The 20,361-nt window shown below is 43.1% G+C and overlaps 2 protein-coding genes across 8 annotated transcripts; one reads left to right on the top strand and one right to left on the bottom strand.

Annotated features, from left to right (window-relative positions):
* The first annotated feature begins 1,628 nt into the window (after positions 1-1,628).
* LOC100381841 (uncharacterized) lies at positions 1,629-4,610 on the top strand. 7 transcript variants are annotated; one of them, XM_035962312.1, is made up of 6 exons: positions 1,665-1,977; positions 2,103-2,141; positions 2,965-3,123; positions 3,231-3,530; positions 3,630-3,836; positions 3,959-4,610. In XM_035962312.1, the coding sequence occupies exons 4-6, from the start codon at positions 3,273-3,275 to the stop codon at positions 4,304-4,306; spliced, it is 813 nt and encodes a 270-aa protein (XP_035818205.1). In that variant the 5' UTR covers positions 1,665-1,977; positions 2,103-2,141; positions 2,965-3,123; positions 3,231-3,272; the 3' UTR covers positions 4,307-4,610. The 7 variants fall into 7 exon arrangements, with proteins under 7 accessions (XP_008658783.1, XP_035818207.1, XP_035818205.1 ...); XM_035962313.1 differs by having other exon boundaries at positions 2,103-2,918; positions 3,012-3,123; XM_008660561.4 differs by lacking the exon at positions 2,965-3,123 and having other exon boundaries at positions 1,629-1,977.
* A 363-nt stretch (positions 4,611-4,973) lies between these two features.
* On the bottom strand, positions 4,974-16,115 carry LOC100283092 (cell division control protein 50). The gene is made up of 8 exons (NM_001155994.2): positions 15,696-16,115; positions 7,569-7,627; positions 7,409-7,483; positions 7,194-7,310; positions 6,929-6,999; positions 6,398-6,698; positions 5,967-6,256; positions 4,974-5,444 (listed from the first exon to the last, which is right to left on the bottom strand). Exons 1-8 carry the CDS (start codon positions 15,784-15,786, stop codon positions 5,402-5,404), a joined length of 1,047 nt encoding a protein of 348 aa, NP_001149466.1. The 5' UTR covers positions 15,787-16,115; the 3' UTR covers positions 4,974-5,401.
* Between the last annotated feature and the right edge of the window lie 4,246 nt (positions 16,116-20,361).

The following is a 20,361-nucleotide window of genomic DNA, read 5'->3' as shown; positions in this document are numbered from 1 at the left end:
AAGGGGTTTCCTCCCCTATGGATCTCCTCTAAATCCATGGTCACGAAACCAAGCCTAAGTGAAACCCTAGCTCTTGTTCAGTTCGGGGGTACTCTCTGTTCGGTATAAGCCCCAACATCCATGTATAGGGACAGTGCGTGTCATTTCTTAAGCCTACAACAATGTGAGAGGAGCAAGTTCGTTAACTTAATTGGTCTTAAAAGAGTAAAGATATGTCTGTCTCGGTCCTATTCTAGTAAGACAAGCCTCATGAGTTCCATTCTAGTAAAAGTGAGTCTCTGTAGTTCCATATTGGTTAGAAAAACTACAATAACAGTTGCGGTAAGTGGGGTCGATCTGTTCTTTTCTTCACCACGAATCGACTCTCAAACTATGCATCTGTTCTTCTCGCTTCCTTGACGTTATTCGATCTCTTTAGTGCACGTTGGATTAGGCATGTGCATAAAAACCAAACACCGAAACCAAAAAACCAGAACCGAAACCGAAAAACCAAAATCGACCAAACCGTTGTATTTTTTGGTTATCGTTCTTTAGGAACCAAAATTTAGTTTGGTTTTCGGTTTTTAGTTTGGTTTAAACCGAAAACCAAACTATTAAGCCACGAGTCTAGAATCTCGTATTTCTATTTGAGCCCATCACCGTATCACGCTGCTAGGGCCTAGCCCAAGAGCAGCACGACTCGTAGTCGTAGAGGTAGAGAGCTAGAGACTCAGAGAGCACCCTTGGACCCTCGGTCTTGCGCATTCAGACGAAGTCACGGTCGCTAAGTCACACACAGGTCATAACCAATTAACCATCCTCCCCTCAATCGGACTTCACCCTGCCATGGGTCATCGGGGTCACAGGGTCCTCTGTTTCATGTGACTGTCAGCTGGTGTAGCCGTGTAGGAGCAGTGCTATACTGCTATTCATAATATAAGCAAAAATTTAGTGTTCAGGAGCAGTGCTATAAATTTTATATATGGTTCCACTCTTGTCATGTTCAGTTGAGTTTTTCTATGCTACTATTTCTAATTCATATAGCAAATTTTCTATGTTGCTATTATTATTTCTAATTCCCTATATTCCATTTGTTTTTTTTCGAGTACACTGAAAGTCTAAACTCAGCCAGCCAGGGTATCGAAACCCAACAAAGCTACTACAGAAATCCTAGTTTGGTTTTTTCTGTTAAATCGAAAATCAAACCAAACTATGTGGTTAACCGAATGTTCTGTTTTTCTTTTTCTAGGCAAAATTTCGGTTAGTATTCGCCAGAAGCCAAACTTTAAAAACAACAAAAAAAACCGAACCGAAAACTACGATTAGTCGACCCAGTCCTACGTCGGATCACGAGTCGGCCACTGGAGATACGCCATTGGAGTCCGGAAAAAATTTTGTTGCAGTCCCGCTGCAAACCAGACTGTTTGCAGCCTCTCACAAAAATAAAGATAGATCCTATCTATAGATCCACCAGATAACATTTTAGTTGTGTTATTAGCCTGCAGGTTAGATTTATCCTCCTTTTTGTGAGGGGCTGCAAACAGCCTGCTTTGCAGGCCCGCTGCAGCAATTTTTTTTCCGGAAAAAACAGCCTTCGGTCTATTCGTGACATGGCACGCCTACCCCCTTGCAATTTTCACTACCAGTACTAGGACAACAGCGGGGACACGTGTACCTATCGTCTGTTTTGTGCCCAAAGTTCCAATAAAGTATTGTTGAAATTCGATGAGCAAAACCATGGACCAGCACCGCCGGTATCCCGTTCCCAATTCCACAGATTTCCGCTCCCCACTCCGCACTCCCAGTACTTAAACCACCTAAAAACCAAGCAAAATCCCACCTCCCGAACCCTGGACTCATAGACAAGGAATTGGGAGATTCGATTTCTGCTATTCAGCCCACGCCCACTGGTTCAACCGGTTTCTTCAAATCTCAGGCTTCAAGGCCGCAACTTTTCCCCCGTTGGGGTTGGACTTGGACAGCTGCCGTGCTTGGGAGGTAGCGATCTCTGGCGTTTCCGTTTGTTGGTTCTTGCCGTGTTCTCGCGCTGAAAGATAGGATCTTGCGAGTTGAACATCAGCTGGTTGCCTGACCGGATCTCGTGTTCCTTTTGTTCCTTGCAGGCATTGCCGGCAACGGGAGGTCCAATCATCGATCCTTCGGTAGGTAATGGAGCATTTTGGATTTGTTCCGGCCACTTTATGGTTGAGATTTGCTATTTGTCCTCATTAAGCAAGCAGGTCTGTGATGGCCTTACTTTTCTTGTGAAATAAAATGAATGGGGATCTCAACCAGGATAGATTAGATGGCCTGGAGGTGTTAGTAACAATTGATGAGAGAGAAATGTTGCAAATTAGGAGTTACATGTGGTTTCGAGCGTTTCTTGGTAGAAACAGAATATTCGTTGTTACTCCCTTCCTGCCTGGTTCCTGAGATAAGGGATGCTTTGCTTGGCGTTCACTGCTGAATTTGTTTCACTGCATTATCTCCAATGTAGGGAGGAAATGTCCCATGTAGGTTGTGTCTGCTGTGCAAGTGGGACGATACATTCATCCTAGATGCCACATCAGCACCTCACTCATGTTTTGACAATATGATTGCCCAACATGTTCTTCCATTCTATTCCCCATTTTTCATGTTTTCTAGACGTTTTTCTTTTAATGTGGTATAGTTCTTGCCATTTCACCTGGTAGAGCGGTGCCACTATTTTACTTCTGTGTTATGCAACGCTCATTTTTGTAATATAGGAGATTGGCCCTTTTGACTTAAATCCAATGTTTCATCCATTGCAAAAGGCATCGCTTCCTTATGAAAAAAATGCCAGTATTAGTTGGCAGGGAGGGATGGAGGAGCATCTGATTGCGAAGTTAATTTCTGAGCGCACCTTCCATGCCTATGATATAATGAGCTCAGACTCTGCCGCTCAGCTATATATAAAAGTAATTTTGTGACACTGATGCAGCGCTCATTTTGGTAATATAGCAGATTGGCGTTTTTTTTACTTAAATACCATGTTTCATCCATTGCAAAAGGCACTGGGAAAAAATGTCGGGTATTACTTGGGAGGGACTAGAGAGGGAGGAGCATCCCATTGCAAAGTTAATTTCTGAGTGCACCTTCCATGCCTATGATATATGAGCTCAGGTGCTGCTGCTCAGAGTAATTTTGCAACTGTATTTTTATAACGCTTGTTCTGCTGGTTCTGCAAAAACGGTTGGTTTGGTCGTAATTTTCGCTATCTGACTTTGCAGATAGATTGTATATAAGGACCACGGTTCAGATTACTGTCAAGCATGTCTCTACTTTCAAAGTTGCGCTTGATCACCGTGGATGTTACTGGTACACTGATTGCTTACAAAGGACACCTTGGGGATTACTACTGTATGGCAGCAAAGTCTGCTGGGATGCCATGTCCTGACTATAACCGCATGCATGAGGGCTTCAAGCTTGCATACACTGAGATGGCAAGACAGTACCCTTGCTTTGGATTTGCAGCTAAGATGCCGAACATCGAATGGTGGAGGACATGTGTTAAGAATTCATTCGTTAAGGTAAATACCATTTTACAAGTATGAAGCTTGTCTGGATTAGTGGTGTGTCCTGTTAATGTTGAGAGGGCATAGTGATTCAGTTGATCTCTCAAACTGCAGGCTGGCTATGATTATGATGAAGAGACATTTGAGAAAGTCTTCAGGCGCATTTATTCTGCATTTGGCTCCTCTGCGCCATACTCGGCGTTTCCTGATTCGCAGCCCTTCCTAAGGTGGGCACGCGAAAAGGGACTCACTGTTGGCATCGTCAGCAATGCAGAATACCGCTACAAAGATGTAATCCTGCCAGCTTTAGGATTGAATCAGGTGCAATATCCACTGGATCACACGTCACAGTTACATTACATGCTTCTATAGCAGTATGCTTTCTTTGTGGTATGAATGCAGTAGTCTACTAAATACTAATGCATGTCTCGGTTTGCAACTAGAGCTCCGAATGGGACTTTGGGGTGTTCTCAGGTGTCGTTGGCGTTGAGAAGCCAGACCCAAGAATTTACAAGATAGCGCTGGAGATGGCAGGAAACGTCGCTCCGGAAGAAGCGCTCCACATAGGTGACAGCATGCGGAAGGACTACACCCCAGCTAGGAGCATCGGGATGCATGCGCTGCTCCTGGACCGGTTCAAGACTGCCGACGCTGAGAGCTGGAGGCAGTCAGGCGCCACGGTGCTCCCGGACCTTGTCGCCACTCAAGAGTGGCTCACCAAGGATCAGAATGACGAACAGGAGGAAACAGTGGCAGCACGAGTGCTGAAGAGAATGTCCGAAAAGCTATAGATGGGGGCTTTAACCATGCATTAATTCTACGAGTGTTCCTTTATATTATCTAGCTATGGACTGAAGGTCCAAAAGCAACTTATGCTGATGAGAGGTTGGTGACGATTCTTGGCTACTGGCTACTGTAATTAGCTTGAGCTACTATTCTGGTTGCAGCATCTGTGGCTGAACACGAGTACCATATCTGAGTGTCATAAGTCATGTTGCGAAGAACATGAGTAGCATATTTCAGGTGCCGTTTGGTTCATATATTTGTAATGTAATGGGTAACGGATAACGTTAAATCATGTTTGTTTTAGTCCAACCGTAATCAAATACCACCCTAAAATTTGATACCAGCCTATTCAAATTTGTTACCGCCAGTAATCGAGTCGAAACCATTACCATTTGCGTTACATTTTTTGAACCAAACATCACCTCAGTGTCATGAGTCATGTTACGAAGATCTCGAGTTGTCTTACATTCACCTGCGTGGAGCAGTAGAGGAGCAAGTGGAAATGAATCTGAACATGAGCACAATAATAAAGGACGAAGCAGTGAATCCCAAGTTTTCTAGTCATGATTTCCAGTCTACCATCTGTGTGGAGCAATAAAAACGAATCTCGCATATGCATCTCTAGTGTTGTAGATTATGTTTTTAATTATTATAGCACGTAGAAAGGCATTCTGACCGTGAATAGATGACAATGATAGGCACCCGTGTACTATAATGGTAGTGGAGAAACAAACATCACACGGTAATCAATTTATACAGAAGTTGGTACTGTTCCCACTTGAGGATATTACAGTCAACCAACATCATTAATTGGTATTCTTCGGCAGCCAAAGCGTCAACACCACACAGTCAACCATTTAGAGTGCTTGTACCACGAAGCAAGCTAATAGAGATCAATTGGTATTCTCCTGTTCAGTGCTACACTAAAGAACACAAGAAACAAAAATAACGTAGCCACCTAGACCCCTTCGTAAAAAATATACATGAAGTTCTTTCCTGAACCATGCTTGCTTATGCCCATCGACATTTCTGGTTCAGAGCATTTCATTTCATACAAGCTACATTTCGAGTAGTACGGACACTTGGTGTTCCGAAACATCCTAGCGTCTGTTCCAGGATAAGTAGTTGTGGTCTCCCAGTTTCCTGCAGAAGGCCACATATTTGATTAGCATTTCCACTCGTGTAGGATGTCAATGGAATGTAAAGGTTGGCAGAACAATCACAAAGAAGTCCTAAAACGACCATTCTTATGGTGCAAGCCTTGATCATGCCAGGCCACAGTCCACAGTGAATAACATACCCAACACGAGCAGTGTGAAGGACCAAAGTCAGTAAAGTAAAACAGAACAGCTGATTGTCTAGTTCTAGTCCACCAAAATTTATAGAAGGTACCCACACAGCCTACAGCCTTAGCCCTCAGGGCTACCTCAACCTTTAACTGACAATAAAAGATGCACAGATAAAATGGGCTGCACCAGACATAATCAGTGTACAGGTTTTCTATAAACATGATAGGCTAAACCCAGATTACTTGACAGTAAGCATCACGTTCACAGTATGGCTATTGCAGTGGACAGCATGTGCATATATATAGCGGGTTCACGGACTAAATCCAGCACACAGTTATTTCCAAGACATTGCAAGAGATCATCAGAAGTCACTAACCTTGGTTTTACGAAGTACAGCAAGGTGAATGCAAATGCCAGGAAAATGCAGAGCCCACCAACTATAAGGTATGCAAAGCCAAGAAAATCGTTCTTCCCCCCAAGCCAGGTTGCAGTGGAGAGGACCAGCTTTTTCTTGCCACCAAAGCTATATGTATTGTAGTTGTTATTCAATCTCACTGTTATTGTGTCATTCTCCTTGAGGTCAAAGTATAGTCTGCCATATAACTTTCTGAACGTCGGAAGTGCTGCGGTCCGCATCCAAACAATGAGGTCCTCTTGCTCACTCAACTGTCACATAACATTCAACTTACATGAATAACTGCCACAAATATTCCTTACCCATATACTTTTGTTTATCCACATGAACAAGAAATCAATGGACATTAGCAGAAATATGATGTTGCAGATGCATGATAAAAGTTCGCGTACCGGGATCTTTGGGTTAAGTGTTGCTCCACCTTTAAGTGCACCATTCTGGAAGTTGCTCGGATAGACATCTTTACCAAATTTATGCTCCCTATCACTCTTCCAGGAGATGTCTTTCTTGTCCACTGTCAAGTTCTCATTACCACGAGTGAAATTATATGTATCATTAAACAAGCTCCAAGCAATAAGGCCGCAAGGAACAATTGGTTGCCCATTAGCTGTGGTCTTCTCAGGTTCACAAGCGGATGTCTGGTTAGCTTTACTAGCATCTCTTAGTTGCGCATCATTTCGGCTCTTTACATATCTGAACCAGGGAAGTGCATGGTAAATCTCAAATGAAAGACTATTCACTTCTTTTCCTTTGGCGGTAAGATATCCAAGTTAGCAGTAAAATTGTTGTATCATGTTTTCCAAATAAAATAGCATCACGATTGCAAATGATAATTCATCAACATCAGGAAAGCAAGAGCTGTCAATTCGTACCAAGGGGTAAAGATTCAAATGATTGCATGCAAATCTTAAAAAACACCATACCTCCTATGGTTCTGATAGAAGTTATCAAGTTCATAATACACAAAAATAGGCTGCTTCATATATTTTGTAACCTGGAAAGAAATTGGAAAGAAACAGTTTTTTTCAGCAAAGAAAATTGTGATAAATCTGATAGAAGATGGATGCCACAACTGCATGATTGTTCCAACTTTATAATCATTTAAAAATCTATTTAATTGCACTTTTACTTCTATGCCATAGTATTTGTAACGCTAAATCAATACCCATGAAATTCTAAGCTTATTACCGTAAGATTCCTTATGCACTCTTTGGATATGGTCTCATTCTGGATGTAAGCAAGCTTGTTCTCAGTCATGTTAACTGGCACACATGCCTCATCATACCGATCAATAATCTCAACAACCTGCAATCGGTCAACATGTGTAAATAGGAAAAAGATGAGACTGCCACAACCCATAACATCTATATTAAGACAGAAGCCACAAACAAAAGGCAGCATACATCTCTTGCAGCTAGCAGTGAAACAACACCAATAGGAACAAAGATGACCCCAACGATTAAGAAAACAGAGACAACCTACAAAACATAGGTCAAAGATTGAAACATCTGTGAGCTTCTTTGATGTTAGTTCTCTAAATCCTCACAACCAGTAAAAGCCTACCCATTTTGGAGTAAGAATCGGCTTGCAAGCGGGCAGCTCCTGCTGTGTGAACTTGGAATCTGTACATAGAATTTTCGAGTAAGAGTAGGTTTGTGATCCACAAATGCAAGTCACATCACTGCCTTAACATTTGTCTAACAGGTGATCACAATTTCTGACCTCATAATGTCATTGAAACCGAGCAGACACATGTAATTTAAACAATATCATCATTCCACTAGTTTGACGCTTTTTCATCTTTATTGGTATATCACTAAGAAGCTTACACTGTTGTGTGCCAACTACATTGACAGGTTTTCTTCTGGACTTAACATGACAAGACATCACTAACGAAACAATACCATCATGTAACACCTGGATTGACGGTTTCTCTTCTGGATTGAAGTTGAACTATCTATAACTGTTGGGGGCCTTCGTCCTCCGAAGGTCCTCAAAAACATGATTTGACAATGTTTTCCGAGTGGATTATGTGAACAGGTATTTTCGGATCCAGAATTATGAATATGGAGCACGGCCAGGACGAAGCCTGAACCAGACGAAGGTCGAGTGTAGCCGAAGCTGTGCGCAGGGAAGCTTCGGCGCGATGGCAGAAGGGGGAACCGACTTAAAGATGAAAAGACTTCGGGGGCCTCGACAGATTTCCATAAGCCGTTAACAAATGTAATGGACATGGATGTAATTTTACGTGGGCTGCGTCCCGCGTCTATAAATAGATGAACAGTACTCCCGTACTGGACACGCTGACTTAGCATTTGCTTTTGGCATCACACTTGTATTTTCATTTCCTTCCAAGTCGAAGGTACATTTACAATTCAATATTGTTTCTATTCCTTTATGATGAGTTAATAAAGTTAAATGAATAATGTTATACGATTATTCACGCTATCTTTTATGTTTCATATGCTTCGTCTTTTACTAATGTATATTATAGTGATAAAGGTTAATCCTTCATGACCTTCGTCCGGGGATCGTTATATCCTAAGGGAAATAATGCTTCGAAGGACGAAGGATCTTAATGTTTAACATTTTCTGTGTTGCCTTGTTCTTAACTCATAGCATTTGAGAACAAGTCCCCAACATTGGCGCCCACCTCCGGTGAACTCACTTCCACTTCGAGTCTTCGTGAACACCTTCGGAAGCTATAGACCTTCGCTATGGCGCCGAAGAAAGCTTCAGCGGCTGGGGCTGCAGCACTACAACCGCTGGACCACAACCAGGAGACCGTCTCTCTTCGGGAGGCCAGAAGCCAGAAGAGAAAAGCTGTTAGCCCGACGCTTGAGGAAGAAGAGCTAGACCAAGAAATCAGAGAGATGGAGATGCTACATCAACAAGTGCAGAGGAAGAAGGAGAAGATGGCCCGCCTAGCTGAGTTGCAAAGGCAAATTGACGAAGCTTCTGAGGAAGTTCGCCATCTCACTCACGATGAGCAGAATAGAAGGCCTCATCAGAAAGACCTTCATCAGGAGGGCTTCGTCAACGAAGACGACTGGTATGATAATTTCCATCAGGGAAATTTTGTTTTTGATGATGCTTCTCCTCTGTCTGCTGAGCTGCAGGCTACTCCTTGGCCTCCATCCTATAAGCCACCCCAGCTCCCCATGTTTGACGGCCACTCCGACCCGAAGCAATTCTTGATGAGCTACGAAGCAACAGTGTCTTCGTACGGGGGCAACGCTGCAGTCATGGCGAAGTCTTTCGTCATGGCCGTCAGGAATGTTGCTCAGACCTGGTATTCCTCCCTTCGGCCAGGAACAATCACTTCATGGCAGAAGCTGAAGGATATGTTACTGACCAGCTTTCAAGGATTTCAAACGAAGCCGGTTACAGCTCAAGCCCTCTTTCAGTGTATTCAGGAGCACGAAGAATACCTTCAGGCGTATGTCCGAAGGTTCTTACGATTGAGGGCGCAGGCACCAACGGTGCCCAATGAAATCGTTATCGAAGCCATGATCAAGGGGCTTCGTCCTGGACCTGCAGCTCAATACTTTGCTCGGAAGCCTCCTCAAACCTTGGAGAAATTGCTCCAAAAGATGGATGAGTACATTCGTGCCGACAATGACTTTCGCCAAAGAAGGGAGGAGGCCTTCAGATTTTCTGAGATGACCAGGGGCTTCGGAGGAAGATACTACCCGAGGCATGTCCGTTCCATTCACAGCACTCAGAATGATGATAAGGGGAGTCAGCAAAACAGGCCGCAGTGCTCCTCACAGGCTTCGGGGCAACAACAAACTTCCTTTCGGCCACCAGCTCCAAGAGGCAGAGGCGCCAGGGGCTTCGGCGGAAGATTCGGAGATCAGCCAAGGAGACTGTTTTGCCTATTCTGTGGAGAGGGCAAGGGCCACACCACTAGGACGTGCCATGTTACAATCCAGAAGCAAAAGGAACTAGCCGAAGCTGCATCTCAACAAGCTCAGTCGAAGCAGGTTTTGCATACTGCTTCGTTTCATCCGCCTTATGTCCCACAATACATAGACAACCACCCTGCGGCTTCTGTAGCTTCGGCAAGTCAACCTCAAGCTTCCTGGCAGCAGCCTCCGCCTCCACCTCCATTGCAGCAAGGTCAACAGCCAGAAGGGAGTCAATACGCTCCACAGCAGAGGGACTTCAGAGAACAGTCCGAAGCTCGCACAGTCAACAGCACTGTGCCAGAGTCGAAGCACATTTATTGACATATCGTACCTTTGATAGCAGTCTTTTCTATTCAGTTTTATTTTCTGTGAAGCAAAAAACATTGATAGTTTCCATGTAATAATTTCGTTGTTTCCATGAGAAAAATTTATTTGATTGACAGGCCTAAGTTGCCGAAGCCTAAAATTTCTTCCGTTACCAAGAAGGACCTTCGGACTAAAAATCCTTCGGAGTAACAAAAAGTCGTTCTAAGGAACGCAGAGTAAGTTTATAAAGTCACAAAAAGTCGTTCCAAAGGGAGCGCAGCGTAAGTTTTCTGCTCAGAAGTCGTTCCTAAAGGAATGCAGAGCCTACAGCGAAAAGTCAACGCTGATACCGTCTAAGTAAAAGACGAAGAAGCTCCTAAGGGAGGCTTACAGCGAAAAGTCAACGCTGATACCGTCTAAGTAAAAGACGAAGAAGCTCCTAAGGGAGGCTTACAGCGAAAAGTCAACGCTGATGCCGTCTAAGTAAAAGACGAAGAAGCTCCAAAGACGTTCCTAAGGGAATGCAGAGCTTACGAATATATTTTATGTGTATCTTCGGAACAAATGTCACATGCATAACATAACATCATCACATCATTTTGCATAGCATAAGCATCATACATCATATCGCATTCGGCAAGAGAAGGGGACACTCTCAACCTTCGAAGGGATGCTTTGAAAAAGTGACATTGAAATTGTATAGCTTCGGAATACAGTTTCGGGGAATATTTTCACGAAACATGGGCGAACTTTATCAGATCAATATCAAAGTTGCATAGCTTCGGAAAATAGCTTCGGAAAATGTTTTCACGAGGCATCGATGTCATTCATCAGAATAATTTTGACGAAGGCTATCTTCTTCACGACGCATGAAAAGAAGGGAAGGTGTTTTTTCGCCAAAGGCTCAAAAGTGGTATGTATTTAAAGTTTCATGCATCGTAAAGAATTCAGTAATGAAAAGAGACTTGTATATTACATTCAAATGTACAAAGTGTTGCATAGATTACACTTTAAATGTTTTTTCCAAATAGCACCTAATCCTCCCTCAATACTGCTTCGGCGGCTGCATTCAGAAGTTGGTCAACAACCTTGTCCATGATAGTTTCGGCCATTTGATTAATTTCTTCATCCCCTTTTGTGTGGGGGACGGCAGATCGTCCAACAGTTTCTGAGCGAAGAGAACACTTCTTCAGTACTTTTACAAATCGCGAGCAAAGTTTAAAATGAAAATTACAACGCAACAAGAACGACTAGTTGGTACCTAACTGTCTTTCGGGCTCCCTACTCTTTTCGGCAGCGTCTGCCACTCTTCTAGCATCGTGTATGCCTTTTTCGCTTCTTTCAATGATCTCTCGCGCCATTCCTCGACCGCCGTCGTTCCAGATATCAGTAAAAAATTTGCCTCCAACTACGCTCGCTTCGGCCGAGGGGTCTTTGATGTCTTCGGAAGACAAGGTAGCTTCGGATTGAGCTAGAAATTTTACATGTTCGCAACCTTTCTTCTCTAAGACGGAAGCAATTCCTCTGGCACCCGAAAAAGCACATATGTCGCCACGACTGTTCAGAATCTCTTCGAAGGCCTCTGCTTCGTGGCTAATCCATTCCAGCGGACCTTCGGGATTGCCTCGAGAGAAATTCTCTTCGCTGGAAAAGGCGCCTACGCTGGCGAAGCTGGATTTAATTTTATTCACACATTCTACAGATTTGACATAGCATTTCCCCTGAGATATGCGAAGCTCCTTAACTTTTGATTCCAATTTGCTGACCATAAAATCACTAAGTTCTCGTTTCGTTTCCTCAAGCGCGCGCTCCTCTTTAGCTCTAGCCAGCTGTTTCTGAAGATCTTTAATCTCGCGTTTTTGAGCTTCGGCCTGGGCCTTTGAAGCAGCTTCGTCTTTTTTCACTTTATCTACCAGTGTAAGCAGAATTTGATCTTTTTCCAAAGCTTCGTTTCTCAGTCTGATAACTTCGGAGCGTAAATTATTAAACGCAATTTCATAGCTTTCATCTTCGGCGCTCTTTTGGGCTCTTAGTGCGTTGCTTAGGATCAGGCCCTATACGAAGTAGAATTCATATAAGAAAAAAGGAATGAGTTGCGTAAAAATAAGGGGATTTTTCAAGTGTTTAATTCCTATACCTTCAGGCTGTTGTACGCGAGGCTGTCCGCGAGATCCTCTTTCGTCATGGCGCTTAACCCAGCTTCAAGCTTCGGAAAGCCAATACTTCTGGCCATTTCTCGGCAGACAGATAGCTCTTTGTTGTCAGGCAGGCAGTATAAGAAGTCATCTTCATTCGTTCCATTGAATATTACTGCCCCCTTCGGATATTTTAGTTCCTTTGCATAATGGATGGCTTCATGAGTTTCTTCTTCAGATAGCTTCTTCCCCGAAGCATGTCGTATCATGTAATCGCGCATGCTGGCAGGTGCTTCGGGGATGGCGGTGTCAGTTTCTTCAACTAATACTTGTTCTGGAATTTTTATTGCTTCGGCTTCAAAAGGTTGCTCCTTGCAGGGCTCTGAAGGCCCAGCTTCAGTTTTAGCTTGTTGAGCCGAAGCTTCAGTAGAAGCTTCAGCAATTTCAACACTCTTTTTTGGAATTGTGCTTGAAGACTTAATTGTCTCCAAGACGTCTAGTACATTTACCATTCTTTTCCTTTTTGGGGTCACTGATGGCCCCTTTTGGTTTTTTGCTGTTTCAATATTTACTGCAGGACTCAAAACTTCTAATGATTTTTCCTTAGTCGGCTCTTTCGCTTCTTCCATTTTTTCTGTGGATGGTGCTTCGGCCATCTCTGCAGTTTCTGGCAGCAAGGTTGGCTGTTCAGCTTCGGTGGCCGAAGAAGCTTCTCCGGTGAACTCAGGCACCGAAGCTGGTTCAATATAGCGTGGCCGGTGTGTGAAGACTTTTATCCTCTTTCTCTTTGATTCTGGCTCGCTAGGAGCAGTTGCAGCTTCCCCTTCTGCAGAGGTTGTGTTCTTTCTTTTCTGCCCTCGAGTGGGATAACGATAGTCAGGGTAGACAAACCCAATGGCATCGAATACCCGATTCAGTCTCTTCTTTTTTCGGCCTCCGAAGGCTGCTGACATTGCATTATCTTCAGCCTTCGAGTAGGTCCCGAGTAGCTCATCACTTAAATTTTCAATGCTCTTCAACCAGTCATCATCAGGTTCAACGAATTTATCAGTATATTTGAATGTGTATTTCAGTCTAACTAGACCGCCTTCGTCGGGCTCTTTAATGGTCTCCTTCGGCATTTCCCACTTCTCCGCAAGTGGCCATACCCTGAATGCAATGTGTTCTTGGACCAAGTCCCTTGACCCAATAAACGAGCAGACTACCCCAAAGGCCCTTTGGCACTCTTCGGCGGCTTCGTCCATTTCAACCTTCGGCCTCCGAAGGCCGAAGCTTTGCCAAATAGGACGCATAATTATACCTTTGATGTCTTCTCGTGCTGATAAGTCATTCTTCACATAAAACCATTCTGTCATCCAATCCCCGGGCCATCTCTTCCGAAAGGTTGGTACGGGACAGCTTGCCCCGGACCGAGAAACGAAGCTGTAGCAGCCAAAGTTGTTATGGTACTGTTCCTTGCCCCAAGGCTTTGTTTCATATAATAATTCATGAACATTACAGAAGCTTCTCGCGTCAGGCTTCAGACCTTGGCTCCTCGCGGCCCACACGAAGATATTTAGCCTTATAATTGCCTCAGGAGTAAGTTGATGAAGATAGACTTCGAAGATTTTCAACACCTCCACGACGAAGCTGCTCAAGGGGAATCGCAGTCCAGCTTTCAAAAAGCTTCGGTACACCACAACTTCATTTTCTTCAGGGTGTGGACAAGTTTTTTCCCCTTCGTCCGCCCTCACAATGGACAGATCCCGGAAATACCTCCCTCTCATATTAACAAGATGTTTCTCTTTGATAGTTGATTTACCATAAACTGAATGGCTTGGTCGCCAGGGGCGATCTTCGGAGTCTTCGCCACCGCTGTCCACATCATAACTTTCACTGTCACCAGTATCTTCAGACAGTCCCTCCAGAATTTCCTTGGTAATCTTTTCTGTGTTGGACTTCGACATGGCTATAAGAAACCCTAGGTTCTTCTCTTCATCAAGACTCAGCTTCATCTCAGCAGCAGCCTTCTTAGCAGCTTCAGACATCTTCGGAAGCGCTAAAAAACTGTTTTTAAAAGCCGAAGCTTCAAAGCTAAAAACTTAGCGGTGCACAAGAGCTAAAAAATGAATGAGCAGGAGTGGTTGGCCGGAAAGCGTGCGAAATAAGTTTGCGGCATGGCCGTATTTATACGCTTGATGCGTTGAAAGTCGAAAGACCCCACTTGTCATTGAATGTTGCTATTCTAGCAAAGGGAAGGTGTTTTTTCGGACCTTCGGCTCAAGGCCTTCGTCCATATCGCAATCTGAATTTATTATTTACAAATTAATATTGCGAGGGGCTACTGTTGGGGGCCTTCGTCCTCCGAAGGTCCTCAAAAACATGATTTGACAATGTTTTCCGAGTGGATTATGTGAACAGGTATTTTCGGATCCAGAATTATGAATATGGAGCACGGCCAGGACGAAGCCTGAACCAGACGAAGGTCGAGTGTAGCCGAAGCTGTGCGCAGGGAAGCTTCGGCGCGATGGCAGAAGGGGGAACCGACTTAAAGATGAAAAGACTTCGGGGGCCTCGACAGATTTCCATAAGCCGTTAACAAATGTAATGGACATGGATGTAATTTTACGTGGGCTGCGTCCCGCGTCTATAAATAGATGAACAGTACTCCCGTACTGGACACGCTGACTTAGCATTTGCTTTTGGCATCACACTTGTATTTTCATTTCCTTCCAAGTCGAAGGTACATTTACAATTCAATATTGTTTCTATTCCTTTATGATGAGTTAATAAAGTTAAATGAATAATGTTATACGATTATTCACGCTATCTTTTATGTTTCATATGCTTCGTCTTTTACTAATGTATATTATAGTGATAAAGGTTAATCCTTCATGACCTTCGTCCGGGGATCGTTATATCCTAAGGGAAATAATGCTTCGAAGGACGAAGGATCTTAATGTTTAACATTTTCTGTGTTGCCTTGTTCTTAACTCATAGCATTTGAGAACAAGTCCCCAACAATAACCAATCAGAAAATGAAACTATAATGCACTGAAATAACTAGATCGACTGTTTTAGTACTGAACTGAACTAGCCATAATCAGTATGTAAATAACACCATCATGTGCCAACTAGTCTATGGTTTTTTTTCTTCTGGATTGAACTGGCTACAGTCACTAATATGCAAGCTCCCACGCGATTAACAACATGGCAACACAAATATCAACGCCCAAAGAGAGCATAAGCTAGCAGCATCTCCACTAACCCAGCATATATTATCGCGCCATCCCTTGCCTTAGCCAGAAAGAAACAAGAGAACCGGCCACACACGGGATAGATTCGGCACGAGATCTCACATTTGGGCATCCTGGTGTTCCTCCTGGCCGCGCCCCCGGCGGCCGCATCCCCGGATCCGCCGTTGCTTGTTCCAACCGCGTGGCTGCTCATCTCGCCGGCCACCACGAACACGCCGCCCCAGGAGCCAAGACCACCTCACGGAAGCCGCCGCAGGGACTGGCGGCGCGGATTGGTCTTCCCGGCCGCCGTGAGAGGACGCTTCTCCCCGCCAGAGCAGCGCCGATGGGGGAAACGAGGAGCTTCTCCGCGATCTAGCTTGATGCTACCGGCTCGCTTCCTGAAGGTAAAGAAAGCTGGTGGAGCAGCGATTTCATTCGGAGTTCTGGCCAGCAGGGAAAGAGGACGGGGGGAGGCGCTCACTGGCGAGGTGGTTCGACTGGGTTGGGTTCGTGTCGAGCCGGCGTCGACAGTTTGGGGATATTTTAACTAGTATCTCCCACTGCCACCGATACCGAGGTTATTGCTTGATTTCCTAGTTTTAGGGCTAGTTTGCCAAAAAAAATTAGAGATTTTTATTTTTTCAAGTGATATTAGTTTATTTTCCCAAAAGAAAATGAGAATTTCTTGAAAAAAATAAAGTTGCTAAGAGCAACTCCAATAGTTCTCCAAACAACTCTCTAAATCTTAAATTTAAGAAGTGAACAGAAAAATACTTCTCCAATGGTTCTCTAAATAGACTTGCTAAATTTACTTAGTTGCTATTCAACTCTATTTACTCTCTACATTTAGCAACTCGGTAGGAACTCCCTAAATATAGTTGACGTCAATTTCTTCACATTAGCGTGATTATTTTTCCGTTTCCCACACAGTGAGGTAGACAGGTATAGCACGCTCTTTTTTCACTTTCTAGCATAATGAGATAGCTAGGTCAAACACGTATGACATAAGTTTCTCCTTCATCGTCGAACCCAACTTTCTCATAGGTTGCGCCACCGGACCACCACTCCTCCATAGTTCATATCGACCGGCCTTTTCTCTTTTGCCCTCACATAGGGGCAGGGCCGCTAAATCTAGATTCAAAATGGAACTACTTCCTAAATATGAGCAACTATTGGAGACTAAGTTATTTTTTACTTCCAATAGCTATTTAGGAACTTGCTAAACATGATTTTAGCAAGCTATTTTTTAGAGAACTATTGGAGTTCCTTATTATAACAATTTGCTATCGGAAGCAGTAGCTTGTGTGAAAGTAGTATGAAATTAAATAAAAACTATATGGATGAATTTTATCTACTAACTTTTTTCAAATAAGTGACCATATGTGTAATAGTAGAGATTTATAATTGTAGTCTTCTGCTTTAGGAGCAAGCAGAACATGTGAGCCTGTTAAATATATTTTAAGTGTTCTGCATATGGGCCTCCTTAGTTGATGTAGTCCATTAGCCACAACACACTAGTCTGTTTGTTCACGCAGTGAGAGAAAAAGGTAGGTAGGCAGGTTATCGAATCATCTTCTCTACACAAATTTTGTGTTGCATCCATCTCTAACCATTGAGTGCTGACATCTTGGTAAATGGGTAGGTACGCACACAAATTTGTGTCGCAGCAAGCGCAAGTGCAGCTGCAGCTAGCTCGAGATATCGGCCCTGTTTGGCACAGCTGCTGCTTGTTGAAAAAGCAGCTTATCTGAGAAGCTGATGAAAGGCAGCTTCTGCTTGTTGGCTGCTTTTAGTGTATTCTGAGAAGCAGCTGAACTAATAAGCTGCTGTAGAAGCTGGCTGTTTGGCAAGACTTCTGCTTAAATTTGTGAAGAAGCTGAAAATAAGCTGTGCCAAACAGGGCCATCATCAGCAACATTCACCTATCGCAGCAGTCAGATACTCGCAAATGCCTACTGGTCAGCCGAAGGGGAAATTTCAAATGCCACCTATGTATGATCTATTGAAATAGCCGAACATGATGAAAAACACCTCAGCATCATTCATCTGAACAACAAAGTTCTTCACTTGGCTACTTACTCAGGGGAGATTGCTTGGCTACTTATTCAGGGGAGAATAAAGTGCAAGAAAACTTGTTGCTCAAGAAGATTGTGGACGAAGACGTCTATGATGAGTGTGGCCAAGAATGCGAAACTGTGGGGCACATTGTATTGTAATGTCAAATTGCAAAAAAAAGTTATGGGAAGCAATAGGCTTCTAGCTCCCTAGCAATCTGAATGTCAAGAACTTACATCTTATTGAAATACCACAAAACATCCCAATGTCCAAATTCACTTCATTTGTTATCCTATGTTGTTGGCAGCTCTAGAAGCACTTGTTTTCAGACAGGAAACAATCCTCTCAATCGAACTCTCCATAGTGTGGAAGCTATTAATTAGAGCTACAGACACGGGTCCAAAGAAACAGGCGTGCGAGAAGCCTAGATATTTGTGTTCTTGAATGCTTAGAATATAATTTGTATTATCTCTAAAATCCCTCTCCAAACTCGGTCTATGTCGTTTATATAACAACTGTTGAGCCCCCCGAGGCACCAAGAACATGGGAATGAAAACTCAGGTGGGGAATCCCCCCAGTTGATCGTAAAAAATAAATAAATTGATCTTGTTTCTCGAGCAACTTGAAGAAAGGTAACCCCGGACATCGAGTCTTTTGATAAATCGACTCAAATATGGCATGTATCATGTGAGCTTTTGAACGTCTTGGAGACAACTTAGCAGACTCATCCTAATGATAGCAACAACCTTCTCTATATTGGCTTCAATTCCTTTTTGAAAAACTATATATCACAATAGTTTTCTAGATGGTACACCAAAGGTACATTTTTTGGATTATGCTTGATGTTAAATTTCCTCAGACTCAAAGGTCTCTATCAGATCAGAGATTAGATTGTTTATTCCGAGTGTTGATAACCACATCATAAACAAATGCATCGATATTCCTCTTTAATTAAGAAGATAAGCATTTCTGAGTCCCTCTCTGGCATGTAGCCCCTCGTGTTTCTAGTCCAAAAGCCATGGTGGTGTAACAATATACGCCGAATAGAATTATAAATGTTGTCTTGATTTGATCTTCCTCCTTTAATGGAATCTGTTGATATCTAGCAGGTTGCACCCAGAGGTAGAGCCCACAATCCAATCAATTCTTTACAGAGAGAAATGATCATTTGTACATGCCTTATTCAAGTCAATGTAGTCAACACACATGCTCCATTCTTTATTTTTCTTCTAGACCAATACAAGGTTTGCAACCCACTCGGGTGAAAAACTTCTATGATGAATCTTGCAGCATGGTGTCGAGTTATCTATTTCTTGATAATATCTTTTCTGACCTGTGCAAAATGACGTAGCTTCTGCTTTACTAGTATTGCATGGGGATTAACATTGAAAGAATTCTCAGCCAAATCCCTTGAGACACTTGGCATATCCGATGGTTTCTATGCAAAAATATCTTGATCCTTCTAGAGGAAAATGGTGAGCATGAGTTCGTATTTGGACTCCAAGTTAGCCCTAAAATAGATAACTTTAGATGAGTTATCGAGATCTAGCTAGACTTACTTGGACTTGACCTATAGAATTACCGACTATGCTTCCTTTTATCGGGGTCCATAGCTCTTCCTTCTTCATGCTAAATTTGCTTAAGGGTTTCTTTTAAACTATCACACTCTGATTTCATAACATGTGACTCAGCAAGGCTACAACCTTTTGTCACAAGCATAGGACTACTTCAAGTTGCCTTTGATGGTGACAACTCCATTGGGGCCTGACATCTTGAGTGCCAGATAAATATATTGAGGTATCACCATGAAGTTGGTGAGTCTAGGTCTTCCAATGATATCATGATGATCTACATTAATATCTACCACCTCAAAATGATACTTAGTTCAAAAGTTCTCTTCAATTCTAAAGGTGACAAGAATGGTGATCTGTCCCACAGGCGTTGTTGATTTTCCTAGAATAATCCCATAGAATGGAGCTAGACTCGGCTTTAGCAATTTCTCAAAGAGCCCCATTTTCTTGAAAATCTTGGCAAAGATAATATTGAGATTGACGTCGCCATCAATGAGGACTTGGTGTAGTCTTGCATCACCCACTGTTAGGTTCATAATGAGTGGATAATGCCATGGGCATGACACATGATCAGGGTGATTGAATCTATTAAAGGTGATGTGCATTTCTGACCATAGCAAAAATTTAGGAGTAGCCGATTCAATTGTGTATACATCTCATGCCTCAAGTTTTTTTCTTTCTCTTGGACTCATAAGAATAAGGTCCTCCAAAGTTGTACATGATATCCTGAGTTGGCTCTAGAAACTTGGCTTTATCATCTCTATCTGAGTCATTTTTCTTGCTTGTCTCATGTTTTTGGGACTCGTGCCTAGGCAATTTGAAAATATTTTCTGTGTACCCCTTGAGAAGATGACAATCCTTGGTTTTATGCTTGCCATCCGGATGTTAGATATAGTGTCCCTCCAGAAACTACTAAAACTTGTCTTCCCTCAAAGTAAAGGTCCATCGTCGAGCCCCTCATTCGACGATTGTAGTGAATAGATAATCTGCCTTGCGCTTCCTATCCCTGACTTTATCTAGCCTAGCCTTCTATTCCTTCTTTTCTTTGTCTTTTCAAGATGAGGACGTATGTTGAAGAATCTCCTCGCTCATGGCGTATTTGTTTGCAACTTGAAAGAGGGATGCTAGAGTAGTCGGAGCCTTGCGTATAAGCTTCTGAG

Source organism: Zea mays, chromosome 9 (genome assembly GCF_902167145.1).
Source record: "Zea mays cultivar B73 chromosome 9, Zm-B73-REFERENCE-NAM-5.0, whole genome shotgun sequence".
Lineage (NCBI taxonomy): Eukaryota > Viridiplantae > Streptophyta > Magnoliopsida > Poales > Poaceae > Zea > Zea mays.
The sequence above is the reverse complement of the archived record's forward strand: the minus strand, read 5'-3'. Positions and strand labels throughout refer to the sequence as shown.